Source organism: Octodon degus, unplaced genomic scaffold (genome assembly GCF_000260255.1).
Source record: "Octodon degus isolate 3935 unplaced genomic scaffold, OctDeg1.0 scaffold00176, whole genome shotgun sequence".
Classification (NCBI taxonomy): Eukaryota; Metazoa; Chordata; class Mammalia; order Rodentia; family Octodontidae; genus Octodon; species Octodon degus.
Window position 1 is genome coordinate 4,079,624 of NW_004524752.1, and position 19,215 is coordinate 4,098,838.

Here is a 19,215-nt window from a genome sequence, read left to right on the forward strand (position 1 = left end):
AAAAAAAAAAGACATTATTGACTGTCTCACTATCAAATTATTTTCTCTTTTCTCCCACTTCTATCTAATTTCTTTGCATGACTTTTGGTGTGAATGCTGATTAAACCTATGGGGTTCACAGAGTTACATCTCCAGCGCTTCTTTAAAATTCTGAGACAGAGCATCATTGTCACTAAATTGCCCTGGCCAAGCCTGAACTTTCAATCCTCCTGCCTCAGCTTCCCACAGTGCTGAGATTATAGTTATGTACCAGCATATGTAACTTCTCTGCAGCATTATAGCTACTGGCTTTTTTTTTTTAACCTCTTTCTGCTCGATCATTTCTAGCCTTTCCTCCTTGAGTTTTCTCTTTCCCCATTTCTTGGATGTTGGCATTCTCTATGGTCTATAATTAAAATTTCTTACTTCTCAATGTTTTATAGTATCTTAGTTCTGTAGCTTCAGCTACTACTAAATGCTGGTGACTTTTCAGGACTCTGAACAGAAGTGAGCTTTTAACTTTCAATTTCAATTTTATTATGCAAACATATTATTTGTTCCTAAATACCTGCCATTCTAATTTCCTATTTGCTTAGTGATCATATTAATTGTTCAAGTTAAGAAGCTCAAGACTGCTTAAATTAAAAAGTCCGGAGGGAATTTACTACTCATATTTTACACAAATTGAACTATTAATAAATAAACCAAAACTACTGGATGATCAAATAATATATAACAGAAATCAGAGGCTAAAAGCTGGTAGTCCTAAGGTTCGATCCCCGGTCCTGCATGTCCCACCAGCCCTGCCCTGGGGTGCACTGAGCTGGTGACAAAGTCTGGGTGTGGTGATCCATGCCTGTAATCCCAGTGCTGGGGAGGCTGAAAACAGGAGGGCCACTACAAGTCCTATCTGCATAGTGAGATTGCATCAAATGCACAAAGGAGAAATAAAAAATAATAATAATAAAACTGGTAGTCTGCTTGTCCCAATGTTTTTAAAATCAGGAAGGAGAAAGGGAAAAGTCTAAAGGACTCTCTTCCTGAAAAAATGGGAAGATCTACCAACACTGTCTCATCCTTTAAGGCGAAATATGGTATTGCCAAAAAGGTGCTGATCCCTTCAAGCGTGTTTGTCAACATCTTCATTTTCTTCTAGTCTGTATGACTTATTTATATAATGGCTTCATTCTTGTTTTGAATATCTTCCTTTATAAAGCCTTTAGTTTTGTAATGCTTGGTATATGCACAAATTCAAAGAAACAATTCTGTGAAAGAGGTACAAATTAAGGCCAGACCTTAAAGGATTTAGGTCTATAGAGCCTATGAGGAGGAGAAAAATAAATCCAGCTATGGCAAAAAGGGAGCGAGCGCATGGTATGAAGAGGAAAAAGAAACTTAAGTTTTTAGAAGCAGTATTCAACAGTAGCTAATCCAAAGCAAAAATATGGTTAATGCTTTTATGTGAGGTTCATACCCCAGCTGTACTGCTTTCCACCTAAGTACTAAGCCAAGTTACTTAAAAATGCCAAAATCTATGTTCCCTCAGCTACTGAATTAACATTTCTTAATTTAACCAAATACAATGGCATAATATTCAGTCCCTTATTAATTCCCTCTCTGGTCTCCTATTTTCATAGCACAAGAAACTGGGTCAGAAGAAGGTGAAGCGATTTATCTGAGCTCACACTGTAGAGAGTCAGGATTCCCTTGTTTTTTATTTAGTTTATGGTTACATTTGCTTTTTAAATGGCAACATATCAACTAGTAACAAGAATGACCTTATTTAGACAAAAGGATTCACTCTGTAGCACATGCTACTGTCCAGCATACCATCAGAATTTAATATTAAATTAAGCATTAGGTTTCTCAAAGAGTTTCACTTATTTTTGGTAATTATATAAGAGCACTTTTATTTTAAACAATATACTGTAAGTAGTAATATATAACAAAATCAAGTTTTTATAAGCTTAAAATATTTTGAAGTAGCAATTTAAAATGTTCAAAACTTCTAGGCTATAAAAAACATCACTGAAGAGGCTACTGCCCAACAAAGTATAGCGCTTGTTCTTGCTAACAAAAAACAAACTTACTAGTTTGTAACTACTTCTAAGGTGAAGTTGAGTACTTATTTTCAGCATTCAATTTAAAAGCTCTCTGGCTAGCAGACTAAAATGTTTTCTAATTGCCTGAACTGACAGTCTGTTTCCAGATGGTGCCCTTCCTTCAACCTGTACACAATCTCCCCTTGTTTGGAGCTATTCAACCTCCTGCTGATCCCACTACCCCCATCCCTATTTAAAGCGACAGAGAGGAAATCCTAAACAGATTCCCCCCACCTTCCCAGTCTCCAGCAATTTCTGGTGACGTAATAATGTGGGCTGAACTTGAGTCTACTGAGAGAGGGAATCACGATTCAGGAGTGCTGTGTATACAGGCTGTGTCAGCTGCAGCTGGTTACTGCACTTCTCCATGTGGCAGACAGCAAAGCCACAGCGCTCTCTCTGCTGGATTAGAGACAGCCCACAGACCAGAACTTCCACTACGCTACTTAAATTTACATAGGTGGCTTGTCAAGTTCAATCGATTAGTATTATAAAAAGAAAAAGAAGTTCTTCCTTACAGCGTGGAGTCAACCGTCCCAAACAAAAATGCAGCTGCCATTAACATCGTAGATGAACAAACTTCTACACTGATTTTTTAAAACATCAAGAATAAGTGCAGCAAGTTTCTGGATTCATATTATCAACAGATACAAAAGGTATTTTAATATTTTTATTAAAATATGTATAGATCAAAATGCATAATATTTTACATTTGTAGTTGAGCTTCCAAAATCTATTAACTTTGGAACAAACTACAATTTATCTCATCTGGAAAAGGTTTTGTTTTGTAACTTTATGTAGAAACTAGTCATTATGTATTTTTGTAATGGTTAATGCATTATTTAATAACATTTTATGTGGATAATTATAGACTGATATATAGAAGCTGATTTTCTGAAAATAAATGTTTTAGTGATGCCCGAAATAAATTTTAGTAACACATTAAATGTATAAGATTTATGGTATTAAAAATGAAAGAATAGTTAGAAATAGGATTAGTCTCTCTCATTAGCTAAAGTGTGTGCTGATGAGAAATTTTTTGATTTCTCAAACTTTGGCTACAAAACAAAGTAAAAATAACCAAATTTATTTTCAACAAAACCTCAAAGTATATTAGGTACAATTCTTGTAAAGACATAAATCTATAGTATTTCTTGCTACAATTCAAATTTTTAAATAGCTTTTCACATTTACATGTGACAGTAATTTAATTTGGATAGCAAATTAAAACAGCTATGACTGACATTGCTTGAAAAAGCAACATTGTTGATAATATAAAAAAAAAACTAAACCTTCTTATAGATTAGGACTCAATAAATAGCAGGTAAGTAGTTCAGCCCTAACAATAGAAAATATGACTCAAGATTTAATCATTTAAGAACAATGATCAAAAGACCAAAAATATTTTTAAGACAAATAATTTTGGTCACCATATATAAGAAACATCTTTTAGTATTCTAATATTTTTTTAATTATGAGAATTACTAAAAATAAATTAGTAGTTACTAACAGTAATCTTTAACACCAAGGATATTTAAGTTTGTTATGATTTGGGTCCTCTGATCTTTTAATTTTCACTATTAAGAATTTTATCAAGTAAATAATGGTAAACCTGAGATTTTCTTAAAACTTTGCTTTCATGTCCTTTCCTTAAAGATGCAAACTCCAAACAGTGGAAAGATCTCTGTGAAACATATTTTATAAGAGGTTCTGATAGAATTTCAAGCAATACTAGACCTGGAGTACATGCCATGCCTATTGTTGCTGGCTATGAAGAGTGCAGAGGACCTCTTTAAGCTTCAGTGTTCCTTGTTGTTTCAGGCAACCATTTAATGAGATGCAAGTCACATAGATCAGCTATCCCTTTCTGAAATCAACCCAACGGATGAGATTGTTCTCCAATCTTTTTCTAGCACATACTTCACAGCCTAGAAGTTCTTTAACACATCCTTAGTGCTGCAAAAATGCAACTTTATTGCCTCATGCTGCTTTCCCTGCCATGACACAGCTAATTAAATGCCTCCATGATTCACCATCTGAAACAAGGTCCTGGCTCTTATTTCTTCTAATTTGGCAACGTGGCAGCTATGAAGAGAAATAGCGCGAATAAAATGGACCAGAAATGCAGAGAATGTATTTTTTCTTTTCTAAACACAAACAAGACACATTTAAACTATAGTACACTGTATATAATTTTCTTGGGATCTAGGAGAATTGGAATATACATACACAGAAAAATTTTACGAGGTAACACAGATTTATAGATCTTTCACTTTTAAAACTGAACATATGTGGGAAAATACGACTATTTTTAGAAAATGGAATGGTAAATTAAAGCCCGTACTTTTCTCATGTACCAGTCCACTACCTAAATGTGACTCCTTGCTCTGCCTTAAGGGACGATGGAGTCTTACTTTTGATGGAATAAGAGAATTTATCTATTAATGAAAAACAAGCTTTTAGCTGCCTGCTTCAAATCCTAAGTGAAATCTTATGCTTAATTTTATGGGAACCACAACAGCCCAAGGCAAGAATATACAAAAGAAAAATACAGTATTTTTATTTTAATTTGAATTGACTTTTTTTCCTTTTGGGGCTTTGTTCTCTAATGACAATGTTGATAGAAGATTCTAGGTAATATGTCCTTACTTGTTCTATAAAAATCTCCACCTGGTTGGTATTATTGCAGACTGTCCAATCAGGATTAACTATAACATCCTAGTTTTTAGAATAGAAGTTTCATAACACTTTTTTGGAATTTTTTTGCTTTGGTAGTTGATTTAATAGTAGGAATTACATAAATAAAAAATTTTGTGACTTAGCTATTGAAACAAGTAGACTTCAGTACCAAGTTGTTAAATATGTCAGAAAAATGGGTTTACACAGAAGGTTGAGGGCTTGTATTTTATTTTCACTGTCCTTGATTTTTAAAATAAGACACTTCTAAATTTTATGAATCTGGAAATATAACAAGAAATCATTTGTAAGTTTTTAGTATAGGCAATGCTTGTATATAGTAGGTCTGTAAAATAGAATGATGATTCTTTTTTATTTTCATTTTTTTAAAAATGTATTCGGTACAGAGTCTCACTAGGCAGTTCCAACTTGCAGCGATCCTCCTGTTTTCAGCCTCCCCAGAGCAGGGATTACAGGAGTGCCCACCACGCCCAGCAGTCTTGGTGGCTGGCTCAGCACACCCTGGGGAGGGGCCTGCGCAGCATGTGGTGCTGGGGATTGAACTGTGGTCCCTGTTTAGCCACTGAGCTATCTCACTGGCCTCAGAATCCAAATTTTCTAATGTCAGAAGGTAAAATACTAAAACATAAAAAGTTAAAAGCACTCATTCATGTGAACTTCTCATTTTCAGCAACGGAAAGCTTTGGTATAAATACATTCTTCTCCATATCTTCAATGAAAGAATAATTTTTCTAAACTCCACCCATTCTTTGGTTTATTTTCATTATCCACATTGAATATACTGCTCATTTGAAAACAACAAAAACACAAAGATGTGCTTTTTGGGGAATAAAAGCAACAGATTTCACGACTACAGCTCAAGGGTGTATGTTTCACTGATACTTGCTTTTGTGAGAGATCGTAATAGATTACATAAGCACCAAGTGAGAGCCTGCATAAACATAACCTGACCGCGGGAAAGAAATGACAGCAAAAATGCAGGGATGTAAAAATAATGCAAACAAATTTTAACAAAATGGTTCAGGATTATAGTCATTAAGTAACTGGACAATGAGAAGAGATATAGAAACATACACTAAGACTCCTCTGTGACTGACAAGACTGGGAGAAATAGAATTCACAGACCTAAAACAAGTAGGAATAGAAAATTTGAGCCCTATTTGAGTATTTTAGCTTCTCCAGGACTTCATTTTATTGTAAAATGATACACACTTACTTTATAATGTTGTGAATGCAAATAGTTAATGTGTGTTAAACATTACGTAAGTGTAAGGGATTGTTATAGTGCTGTGATGGAAAAACAGTTTAGAATATGGCATTATATAATGTAGTGGTTAATTTAAAACACAGATTCTGGGTGCTTCTGCCTGGTTTCAAATTCTTAAAAGCTGTGTGACTCTTGACAAGGTGCTAAACTTCTGGATGCCAACTTCATCTGAAAATGGGGAGCATGGTAATCTGTCTCAGAGAGCCGTGATGAGAAGTAAACGACTTAATACATAAAAAGGGCTTAAAATGCTGCTGGCCCTGAAAAAGCACCTAACAGGTATTGACTACTATTCCTGCAATATAGTTATTACTAATTATAGGTACCTATAACTTAGGGCCTGACTTTCCGAATGAAGAATTAAGTACTAATGTAGAAAAGTGGAAAGTAAAAATCTGAGAGTATCTACTGCTATCATTTAAAAACAACAGATAAGCCAGAGGTGGCAGCACACTCATGTAATCAAGCACACTCAGGAGGTTGAGGCAGGAGGAACACTCAGTTAGAGGACAGCCAGAGCTATACAGTAAATTCAAAGCCAGCGTGAACTACAAGCTGTGAGATACTGTCTCAAAACCCCGAAAGAACAGATAGAATCAAGTTTTTAAGAGTTAGAGGGGCTGTAATAAAGCTGCTTGCTAGTGGACCTGATACAGTGAACTTACCTTCCCCTTATTGTAGTATTATAGTTTGGGCAATAACTAAAGAAAAGAGAAACAGTCTTGGCTCTTGAAACTAGTTTCTGTTGAAGAACTGAACTATAAAAAAACACTTATTTCTCATTTGCTGTTTAAAACGTGAGCCATTTCAAGCACATGTTTTGGCATACAGGCTGTTACTATAAATACTAATTGAGAACCATGGAACCTGAGTTCTAGACCTGATTCTATCATTCTATCATTCTTCAACCAGTTACCAATCCCAAAAGCAGATATTACAAAAAATAGAGAAGCAATTTATGATGGTAAAGCACATTTTTAAATTTATATAAAATATATCTTTGACAGGTGAAAGACATTTATCACAGAGGACCAATTTAATTGAAACTGTAGTATATAAAATAAGATATGGGCAAGTAATGTCATTTAGTTATTACATTACTAGCTAGGCAATATTTTAATTAATACCTTAGAGAACTTTGTGTACCATTTTCATAGTCTTAAGAGGCAGTGAGCTTTTTAAATGTTAAGAAAGATACCTTATTAGAGTTTTTAAAAAATCCCAACAGTCCCTAATACAGGGCCTTTGCACATGGCAGGCAATGAGCAAAACATAGTCAACATGCTTGGGAACTAAAAGCACTTACAATAAGTTGGTAAGTGAAAGAGGTGCTCTTTGAACTGTAATCTTTTTTTTTTATGAACTGTAATCTTTAAACAAATTTCAAATCACTATAACTTAAGATCTTAAAAAATAAAGCAAATTCTAACACCAACGAATTATTCATTTTCCCTCTGATATTCTTCTATACTACTGACTTTAAATATAGATTAATATGATTTTTTTTTACTTTTTCTTTTCATTGATTTGTTTTTCAAAGACGTCGTTGTACAACCTCATTTCAAAATGAAAGCTTTAGTTTGGACCCTAGGTATGGTACTCTTCCTAGTAATGGGCACCGGACACTGCAGAGGAGGACAGCTCAAAATAAAAAAAATAACCCAGAGGAGATATCCTCGTGCTACAGATGGTAAAGAGGAAGCAAAGAAATGCTCATACACATTCCTGGTACCTGAACAAAAAATAACAGGGCCCATCTGTGTCAACACCAAAGGGCAAGATGCAGGTACCATTAAAGATATGATCACCAGGATGGACCTTGAAAATCTGAAGGACACACTTTCCAAACAGAAGCGAGAGATAGATGTCCTGCAATTGGTGGTGGACGTAGATGGAAACATTGTAAACGAAGTAAAGCTGCTGAGAAAGGAAAGCCGTAACATGAACTCTCGTGTTACTCAACTCTATATGCAACTACTACATGAGATTATCCGTAAGAGGGATAATTCCCTTGAACTTTCTCAGCTGGAAAATAAGATCCTCAATGTTACCACAGAGATGCTGAAGATGGCAACAAGGTACAGGGAATTAGAGGTGAAATACGCTTCCTTGACTGATCTTGTCAATAACCAGTCTGTGATGATCACTTTGTTGGAAGAGCAGTGCTTGAGGATATTTTCCCGACAAGACACACATGTGTCGCCCCCTCTAGTCCAGGTGGTGCCACAACACATTCCCAACAGTCATCAGTACACTCCAGGTCTGCTGGGAGGTAATGAGATACAGAGGGATACAGGTTATCCCAGAGACTTAATACCACCACCAGATCTAGCAACCTCACCCACCAAAAGCCCTTTTAAGATACCTCCAGTGACTTTCATCAATGAAGGTGAGTTATTTCTTACTGGTAAAAACAGAAGTATGGGATTACTTTTATAATTTACGCAACAAGGGTTATAATAAATACTTATTCTTCATTTGGGTGATATACATACAAATTAAAAGGTCTATATTTTATTTAAGAATTGATCTTAAATATATCTTCTCTCTCAGCTCTCACTTTCTAGGAGTTTATAAAAATTATGTTCTGTGAAAAAAGCAGTGTTCCACCCAAATTCTTACAGTTGAGGTTACTATCAAGGAGATTCAGGAATGAGCCCACAATGCACTTCTAACCAACTGAGTCTTGCTCTGTAATTGTTTCACTGGCCTCCTACTAGGTCCCGGCTGCTGCTTTTATTTCCCTCTTGCTCTTCTCACCATCATCCTTTGCTCCATTCTTTATCAGTCCTGGATCTAAATGCCCAGAAAACAAAGACAATCCTTCTGTTTCATTTTAGCAATTCATTGCTAACTTTGTGAAAGAGTATCTTTGATACTTTATTTTATGCTTGAATTCATTTTCTCATAAGTCATTCTCCTTTCTTGTATGTCTACACACACCCCCTGCCTCATAAGCCACTCTCTGGCATCCTTTACAAAGCTGATTGCTTCCTCAGAATGATAAGTAAACCACATCCATTCACTTGTGAAAATTTTTAAGACATAAAGTGCACGTAGACTATAAAACAACTTTAAACATCAATAACAAGAACACAAAACAAAGACCAAAAAGAAAGCTATTACACAAAGTGGCTGGCTGACTGCAGTGAAGTCCACCTCCTACTCACTTCTACTGTTCTGGGCTTCATTATTACTATATTCTGATTCTAGATGGTAAAAAAACCCAACCACAATATTCTGATTCTTATTTCTCTAGTGTTTTAACTGGCATCTTTCTCTTTCTACATTGAAAAAAAATTCTTCAACATATTCTACTTTAGAAGCCTCATACATCTTTACAGCTTTTTTTTTTTTTTTTGCAACTGGGGATTGAACTCAAGCCCTTGTGCTTGCCAGACAAGCACTTATTCTATTGAGCTATCTCCCTGGCCCTTGGGATTGATTTCTATAAATAAAAATTACAGGTCAAATGATATTAACATGTTTAATTTAGGGTATCACTCAGTTATGAACTATCTGGACTCATCCTTGATGCTTCCCATCTACCTTATACCCAAAGTCAACTGCATTTTTTCTGTGTCTCATTTCTTTTCAGAGACACAGCTATTAACTTAAAATCAAATTATCCATGGCAGTAGCCAAAGACAGAGATTTCTTAAGTTACCGAGACTCGTCTCCACCCCAGAGTTTCAGTTTCCTCATCTGTGAAATAGGAAGATAAAAGTTAATCACTGTATGCAGTTTACACTTGAAGGGTGCTTCACCAGTGCCTCGCACTCAAATGTTCATTGTCGTCAAGAACTGTACAACCACCTGATCTAAGTCCAATTCCTTCCTCCATCAAAACATATTCTACATTGCCAACAAAGCCATCTTCTTAAACTAGCCACGCCCACACTTCTGCTCAACAGTTTCCAACTTCAAACATAAAAGTCCAATTTGCTTAGTCCAGAGAAGAGTGATGCCCTTCTTCAAAGGCCCAAGCCCACTTTTAAGCTTCACTTCCACTAGTTTTCTTAAAAAAAAAAAAAAAAAAATCTGTTCCAAGCAAGGAATCTACACATTCTCCTAAATATCTTCCATGACTTTTGTCTAAAGTTTAAGGCTGAGACCGAATGAATGAGTGAATGAATGAATAAAACTGAAATTATTCCTTGAAGTCCTTCACACTCACAAACTTGAAATGACTCTCCATGAATACTTTCCTCTCAGTTAATACATATTTCATATATTTCCTTTTGAATTATCAGTAACCTTTTCATGTACACATCTAACTAAAATGCATCTTAACTACATTATAATAAACTCTTTCCTGGTAGAAGAATACTGCATCTCATCAATAGTAGCTAAATAAGGTTAGCTAATTTGGTAACATTTTATAGTGCTTCTTAAAGTTGTCATTCTAAAATCTTTCATGAAAATATTTAATATAATGTCCTAGATTCTTTTGGTATAATTGTTTTAACACTAGGAACAGGCCAGAGTATTATTAATTTAGGTACTTGATGGAGCTAAGGGGATACAGTACCTGTTTAACTGGGTTCAATCCCCAAAACCACACACACAAATACACACAAAAGTAGGTAAATGTGATAATTACTAATATCTTCAAGAACTTTGATTTTCAAAGGGAATATGCATACAAAATGATCCAATGGATATACAAAGAAAATTTATTTTTTGTATCTCTTAAAAATTATTTTGTATAAGCTTTTAAGGTACATAATTTATCAGAATAATAAGTCTGTATATGGAATTTATAAACAAACAGAGGTGTAAGAATATTTTTTCTTGTTTGTTGGTACAGGATATTGAACTCACAACCCTCATGCTTGCCAGGCAGACAATGCATTGCTGAGCTATATCCCTGGCTCTGAACTATTTTTAACCTAATATATTGTACAATTATAGAAATATGGAGACAACTGCTGCTGAGCAATTTATATGGACCCTAAATCTCAGGTAGACGGTACCACCAACTTCAACAGCTATCAATGGTCACATATTTACATACGTATATAAGTACGAAAAAATGCCTATTTAGAAATATCAGTTCTGGGGCTGGGGAAGATAGCTCAGTGGCAAAAGCACCTGCCTGACAAGTGCAAAGTCATGAGTTCGATCCCCAGTGACCCCCCCCACACAAAAAAATCAGTTCTAAAATTTTATTGTATAAGGTTTAGTACAAGAAAACATTAAAGAATTAAACTGCGTACTAGAGTCAAAAGTCCCCATTAATGAAACTATTATATATCCACAATTAACCAATCTTTAATGTAAAAATTACATTTGGGTAAATTTTTATTTTGTTCATTATTTATTGCTTTAAACATTTCTTCCTTATTCTATAAAAGTGATTGCTTAAATTCAAGGGAATAAATAGCTATACCATAAGAACTATCACACCAGTAAACTAATGAGAGCACTAAATGGCTGGGTTTGGGGGAGGGTGTGAATGATGAGTTCACTAACTAAAAGTTTTGCTCTGTGGGTATTTTATAAGAGAAAACATTATTTTCTTGCAGAAAAGTTTGCTCTGTGGGTATTTTATAAGAGAAAACATTAATTTCTGCAAGTAGTATATTTATAAAAATAAGTTCATTCTTTGTATGAGTGGAGCTGACAAAGTTCTTCCACAGCGTTAAGCACACAAATCTAAATACCAGGAAACTTGGGTTCTGGCCAGACTTTTCCAAGGCCCAGCTGACACAGAAAGAATATTTTCTGGCAGAGAACTGGATGAGATGACACACGTGAAACTGCAGTGTATGGCTTAGTCTGATAATCATAAATTTTTATATCTTAAAAAATGTATTTCCAGTTATGTGCTTTGCCATGTTAGATAAAATGGAGGCTTAAAAACTTAAGCTTGAAAAACAGTCATTAGACATTTAAAATATGCTTTTTTGTGATGGGTTGTTTTACATTGTAGAATCGCAGGCAAACCCATCTATACTGAAAGAAGTCAGGAAGTGGTTACCTCTGAAGAGATGGTTGTGACTAGTGGAAGGGCCAAAATCAGGTGTAACTGCTTTGTGACAGTTTATTGAGTTGAATTCAGATGAGCAAAAAGCTACTTAACAGAAATAATCAAGGAATACTTACGCTGTGAAATTATCTGTAATTCTTCCTATTAGTAACTTTTTAAGTGCAATTGGTTTCTGTAGAATATTTATTATATTTCAAAAAAAGCAAAGGAATATGACTTAATCACTTATAAAAAATAAATTCTTTTGTAATGCAAAATAAAAAGACCTTGTTTAACTGCAGTTTAAACATACAGCTTAAACATGCAGTTTAAACATACACATGGAACAAATGGCATCTGCCAAATACAAATTAAGAAATACAGTTTAATAAAAAACCTGAAATGCTCTCAAACCTAAAACATTCTGAGTGCTTGTGGAAAGTTTCTCTCTTTCACTCTCTCCCCCCCTTTCTTCTCCTCCCCCCTCTCCCCTCTCTGTCCCCTATCTCCCTTCTCTCTCTCTCTCTCTCTCTCTCTCTCTCTCTCTCTCTCTCTCTCTCTCTCTCTCTTTTTCTCCCTCTCTTTTGCAGTTCAGGCTGGCCTTGAACTCCACTTTGTAACCTTGGCTGGCCCTGAACTCACAGCAATGATCCACCTATCTCAGCCTCCCAAATGCTAGGATTATAGGTGTGTACCACCATGTCCAGTTGAAAGTTGCAACTTTATTTTTTTATTTGTATCTATTTTTTTTATGTATTTGGCACAGGGTCTCACTATGCAGCTTGGACTCATAGCAATCTTTCTATTTTCAGCCTCCCCAGCACTGAGGTTACAGGTGTGCACCACCACGTTGGGTCTTGGTGGCTGGCTCAGGGTACCCAAATGTGGGGTGGTGTGGCATGTGGTGCAGGGAACTAAGCAGGCCCTTAGTCTTCTTTTTTTTTTAAAAAATTTTTTTTTTATTTTTTTATTTATTTGAGAGAGAGATAGAGAGAGAGAGTGTGGTGTGTGTGTGTGGCCAGCTCAGCCCACCAGGGGGCGGGGCTGGCTGGCATGTGGTGCTGGGGGATTGAACCGCGGTCCCTGATGCTTTGCCAAGCTTGTTCTAAGTAGGTGCCTTAGACCACTGAGCCATCTCTCCAGCCCCAGGCCCTTAGTCTTCTGCGCTATCTTGCTGGCCCTGAAAATTACAACTTTAAAACCTATCCAAATATTCCAAAATACAAAAACTCCAAAATTAGAAATATTGTCCCAAGAATTTTGGGCAAGGTATACTTAACCTGAATTTTGTCTACATTCAAAACCTTGACATTCCTAGTATTTTGTAGGAAATCAATAACCTTATGAAAGTTCAACTTTTAAATATATACTGATATAGACCCAAAAGCTACAATTCTTGTTGCATAGGTCCTACTTTACCTTGGTCTTAATCATCCAGCAGAAAAGTATAAAAAACGAAGTATAAGTAAAGCCATGGTGTTATGTTGAGCTGTAGGGGACTCAGGTCAACAATTTCTGACATTGCCAGTGAAGCAGAAGACCCAATATTATTATGGACTACTGAACTCTTTTAGAATATTTTGTTGAGTTTACACACCTACAATATTTAAATGATGGAACTTAACAAAAAAGGGGAATACAGATGAATGTGCATTTTGTATCTGTGTATTCAAAGTGGTTAGGATAGATATATAGTTACATTCTCTTAATGAATAGAGGGGTTTGTTCTAATGGTGTTTGTAAATAGGATATCAAGTCCGCATCTTGTACAGCAATTAACCACTAGGAAGAATGTATGCAATGTGTTAATTATTGAAACTGTCCTACCAATTTGGTTTGAAACTGTCTCACTGCTATTTGTTTCTCAATAAAATTATGGAAAAAATATATACTGATATAAAAAATAAGTAAATAAATATATACTGATATGTAAAATGTAAACTGTCAGAACTACTCAAATGGGGCTGGCAAGGTAGCTCCGCTGACTAAAGCACCTGCTAGACAATCGCAGGGACGGAGGTTGGATCTCCAGTACCACGTATTGTGCCAGCCCTGCCCCCAGGGAGGGCTGAGCTGGCCACAGAGTCCAGGCATGGGGAGTGCACATCTGTAATCCCAGAGCTGGGGAGGCTGAAAACAGGAGGATCACTATGAGCAGGAGGATCACTATGAGTCCGAGCTGTGCAGTGAGACCCTGTTATAATCAAATACAAAAAAAAAAAAAAAAAAATCAAAAAAACAAACTACTCAAATGAACCTAGTAAACATTTACAAAGATGACAACACAAAGGACAATCAGAGTGTGCAAATTTCTGAAAGATTTACATGCATTACAAGAAAATCTTTTCATGTGTACAAAAGCTAGAGCAACAAGTTTTAGTATATGTGCTGCCTAAGCGAGCACAGAGTAACAAGTTTTAAATAAGAACAGTGATCTTCAGATATCCTTACTGCCCTACAAGTGAAAACTTACGAAAAAATTGTATCTAACTTTGGAAATAATCACAATGACTATACTTTCAAAGCTAAGTAGTCAAACAGATGACTGAAGTAGATGCCACAGTCTGCCCAAAGGGCTCTAAATATCATCCTGTGTCATTTATATTTCAGACCTAAGAAACCAGCAACTGCTCTGTAAAACCAACCACCCTCCTTGCCTTTATGCCTCAACCTGTTAATCATGTGTTCTAGCTCAGACCCTCTGCCCCAACAGTCTCTCAGTCAGTTATCCTAGCTGTTTTTTTTATGTTACCATTTGCCATGTGCACAACTCCATTAAATAATGCAAAACTGAAGAAATTACAGAAATCACTCCTACCAGGAACCATTTAGCTCCTGAAATTATCCGAGGGCCTATGTAGGCTCAAAATGACTCCAGAACAAAAGATAAGAGCTGTCAAATAAATGTATTACCATACACTATACAAGATAATCCAAGTATGGACTAAGAAGTCACTCTTCACTTTTCCTTTCATTTCCTCACACAAGAAATTAAGGTTTCATAAATTTCATTCTGAAACACAGTATTTCCACCTTTCTCTGACGTTTGTAATGTGAAGCTAGCTCATGTATGATTGAGGAAAAAAAGGAGAATAATATCAGTAAGGGAGGACGTGCTGGCTTTTCCCCTCAAACTCATCAATGGTTTATATTACACGTAAGTTATGTTGATTATAAAGTCTTCTAATAACTAAAATCAGCTGCTGTTTTTTTGTGCCTGAATTTGTAAAATATAAGATTTCTCTACAATACATTATTTCTCTGCAGTAGAAATGTTTATACATAAAACTTCAATTACGGCTGTGGAGACGGCTCAATGGTCTAAGTGACTACGTAGGCAAGAACAAAGACCTGGGTTCGATCCCTGGTACCACATGTGGTGACGGCCCTGCCCCAGGTGCACTGAGCTGGCCACCAAAACCAGGTGTGGTGGCGTATACCTGTAATCCCAGCTCCGGGGAGGCTGAAACAGGAGGATCACCATGAGTCCAAGCTGCGCAGTGAGACTATACCAAATACATAAAAATACTTCAATTAGTCATATTAATTTTATTAGTTTAAAAATATTAAGATGTTATTTTAAGATCAGGATTATATCCAAGATTAGGAATGACAGGGGACAGAAACTAACAGTTATCGATGATTATTTTTTAAGAGTTTTGAAAACTTTAAGATGAATCTAACCAGGACTATGTTAACATTGAAAATATAATAAAAAATAGAATCAATACAACTTCCAATTTTAATATACAAAAACAAAAACCCATAGTCTCAGTAGACCAAAAAAAAAAAAAAAAAAAAAACCAAAAAAAACAAAAACTCCATTTATGACTTATACAAAACAACACAATTTCTCAACAAGTTAGGAATAGCAGATCAAGAATTTTATTTTATTTTTTTTGTACTTCATGTTTCTTTTTATTTATGTATTTATTTTCCATAATTTTATTGAGAAACAAATAGCAGTGAGACAGTTTCAAACCAAACTGTTAGGACAGTTCCAATAATTAACACATTGCATACTCTCTTCCTAGTGGTTATTTGTTGTACAAGATGCAGACATGATATCCTATTTACAAACACTATTAGAACAAATTCCTCTATTCATTAAGAGAATGTAACTATATACCTATGCTAACCATTTTGAATACACAAATACAAAATGGACATAGATCTCTATACCCTTTTTTATTTAGTTCCGTTACTTGAATATCATAGATGTGTTAACTCAGCAAAATATTCTAAAAGAGTTCAGTAGGCCATAATAGTATTGGGTCTTACACTTGACTGGCAGTGTCAGAAATGGTTGACCTGAGTCCCCTAGAGCTCAACATAACAACATGGCTTACTTCTTATACTTCGTTTTTATACTTTTCTGCTGGATGGTTAAGACCAAGGTAAAGCAGGACCTATGCAACAAGAGTTGTAGCTTTTAGGTATGATAAGATCAGTGAAATCCGCTCAGGATTTATGCTGAGATCCTGTACCTCAGATTGTAGATCCTTTGTCAGTATCAGCCATGTGGATGAGTCACAGCCATTGTTTGGCCAATGTGCTCTCTGTGAAAGCCTGAGAGAATGTTTTCTCTCCGTGTGACTCTCCTTAGGCACACTCTAAACCATCTATCACTTTCCTCTTTGGCCCCATAATCTCCTTGCAGATCAAGAATTTTAAAGCAGTTATTATAGCTGTCTCTGAGGCCTTGACAATGAGTGCAAAGATAAAGAAATACCAGAAGAGAAAAATGAACAATACTGAAACTACAGAACTACAATGCTTTCCAATTTTCTCATTTTTTAAACTAGTAATCTGTAGTACTTATGGACAATGCATAAATTTTGAAAAGCTGACTGAAGTATTTATGTAACATAATAAAATATGGACTAGATAAACTAATGTCCTCTTGCTTTTTGTTTTCAATGTTCTGTATTTAAAATGGGGAAAAGGATTGAGACATTAATTAAAATAACTACGGATGATTTAATAAGAGTTAAAATAGTGAGATATGAACTGAGAACAAAACCAAATATGGTCTCATTCAAGGAGCAATCAGCTCACATTTTCTAAGGATCAGCTATAATACTACAGATGTATAAATATTTATTTAATGAGATTAATTTTATCCTCATGAGGGCCAACAGGGACAGTATATATTGTAGATATAGTATATATAGCACATTTCTCAAAATTTCAGGAATTCTATTATTCTTATGAAACAAATTCTTGTATGAATTTATTGTTTTCACATGATTTCTAAAAAGTATGTATCTCAGAATTTAAAAACTAGCAAAACAAAATTTGACAACTGGAATTTTTATATTTTGTTCTGATATTTAGGATAATTCTGAATCATTATATTTGGCTATCATGCAAAGGCTCAAAACACTGTCAAGGATAAAACTGCAGGATATTTAGTAAAACCAGAAGTTATCAGAACTTATCAGTTGATTATAAATAGGGTATCTAAGCTACAAGTGGTGGTGCATGCCTGTAATCCTAACACTCGGGAGGCTGAGGCAACCAGGACTGCCATGAGTTTGAGGCCATCCTGGGCTACACAGTGAGTTCAAAGCCAGCCTGAACTACACAGTGAAACTGTTTCAAAAAGACAAAACAAACAACAAAACACTTCTATCTATAGGACCATCTATAAACCATCATAGGGTCACCATACAGATGTGGTAAAACCACTATCAGTTATAATCTGGTACAATGCTTTTAAAAGACATTCATTCAGATGCTGAGCCAGGGGGCTGATTCAGCAGTGGTAGAGCACTTGCCTAGTTTATGCAAGACCCTGGGTTCAATACCCAGTACTGAAAGGGGTGTGTGTGTGTGTGTGTGTGTGTGTGTGTGTGTGTGTTTAGGTTAATACTCCTGAAATGTACTTTTATGGGCCATTAAGAAATGTTGGGCCTGGTGTAGTGGTGCACGCCTGTAATCCCAGTACTCAGGAGGCTGAGGTAGGAGGATCATTACAAGTTTGAGACCAGCTTGGGCTACAATACAAAGTGAGCTCAAAGCCAGCCTGAACTGCATAATGAGACCCTGTTTCAAAAAAGGCAAAAAAAAGAAAGAGAAAAAAATTTCAAATTATAAGTGTGGAAACTCTGATTTATCTCAGGGCTTTTTAGTCTTTAATATAAGAATATATAATGTGAGATTCTGAAAAGGAAATAATATTTAGCATTTCTAAGAATTAACTGTCTTTGGTATTTCCTTTTCCTTGAGTATCTCAAGGGACTAGTATATTCCACTGAAATCAAGTTTTAGGACCTATCAACTGGATACTACAAAGATATGTAAGTGTGCTGATACGTTCTTGGTCCACTATAACAATCCCATATTTTAAGTAAATATGAGAAAAAGAGAAGCCAATATGAGTGAAGATACTCTGTACAGTATTAATTATAACAACAAAAATTAGAATACAAATTTAATAAATATTGCTATGTCAATGTCAAGGACTAATGTACATTTACTAAAGTTCTAGAAGGGAGATGATAGATCCATAGAAAATGTTTGTTAAATTAAAGACATAATCCAATTTTCTACTTGTTTTAGGATTATAACTATAAAACTGTTTATATACAAACAAGACAGAGAAGAGTGGAAAATGAAACAAGTTAATGTTCCAAATAGTGGGACTGGAGTAATTCTTTTAGTTTAACTTTTATAGTACTATATACACAACAGATAAAAAGTGGTAGCTGTAAAGAAAAACATAAAGGTAAGAATCTTGATTAAAAACTATTTTAATATCTCTTTTGCAATATTATATTTCCTGGTAATCAATAATATTTAAATTACAGGACCATTTAAAGACTGTCAGCATGCAAAGGAAGCTGGGCATTCAGTCAGTGGAATTTATATGATTAAACCTGAAAACAGCAATGGACCAATACAATTATGGTGTGAGAACAGTTTGGATCCTGGGGGTTGGACTGTCATTCAGAAAAGAACAGATGGCTCTGTCAACTTCTTCAGAAACTGGGAAAACTACAAGGTAAAATCAGTGAACTAGGGAACGAGAACAAAGACACTTTTGCAGTAGTGGCCATTCTTTCTATTCAATGAATAAGATATGGAATTAACTATTGATACAATTTTCAGTATCTCTTTGAAAGAGACTTCTTTAAAATTAAAGTTAAAAAGCAAGGTGAAGATATATTTTGAAATGTGTCCCTTTGGTCTGGATG

The 19,215-nt window shown here is 35.3% G+C and overlaps 2 protein-coding genes across 3 annotated transcripts in view; one reads left to right on the forward strand and one right to left on the reverse strand.

The window, feature by feature from the left end:
* Ralgps2 (Ral GEF with PH domain and SH3 binding motif 2) overlaps positions 1-19,215 on the reverse strand; it is a 232,130-nt gene that overhangs the window by 70,888 nt on the left and 142,027 nt on the right. The window contains exons 12-13 of the mRNA XM_023703572.1: positions 17,156-17,215; positions 4,115-4,134 (exon numbers count right to left, since the gene is read on the reverse strand). Of these exons, the coding sequence (XP_023559340.1) occupies positions 4,115-4,134; positions 17,156-17,215 (80 nt within the window). The remainder of the gene's footprint in view (positions 1-4,114; positions 4,135-17,155; positions 17,216-19,215) is intronic.
* Angptl1 (angiopoietin like 1) overlaps positions 2,414-19,215 on the forward strand; it is a 20,636-nt gene continuing 3,834 nt past the window's right edge. The window contains exons 1-4 of one of the 2 annotated variants that reach the window (XM_023703570.1): positions 2,414-2,737; positions 6,186-6,324; positions 7,586-8,434; positions 18,829-19,022. In XM_023703570.1, coding sequence (XP_023559338.1) covers positions 6,294-6,324; positions 7,586-8,434; positions 18,829-19,022 — 1,074 coding nt within the window. In that variant the 5' untranslated portion in view covers positions 2,414-2,737; positions 6,186-6,293. The remainder of the gene's footprint in view (positions 2,738-6,185; positions 6,325-7,585; positions 8,435-18,828; positions 19,023-19,215) is intronic. The other variant, XM_004643449.2, reaches the window with a different exon arrangement.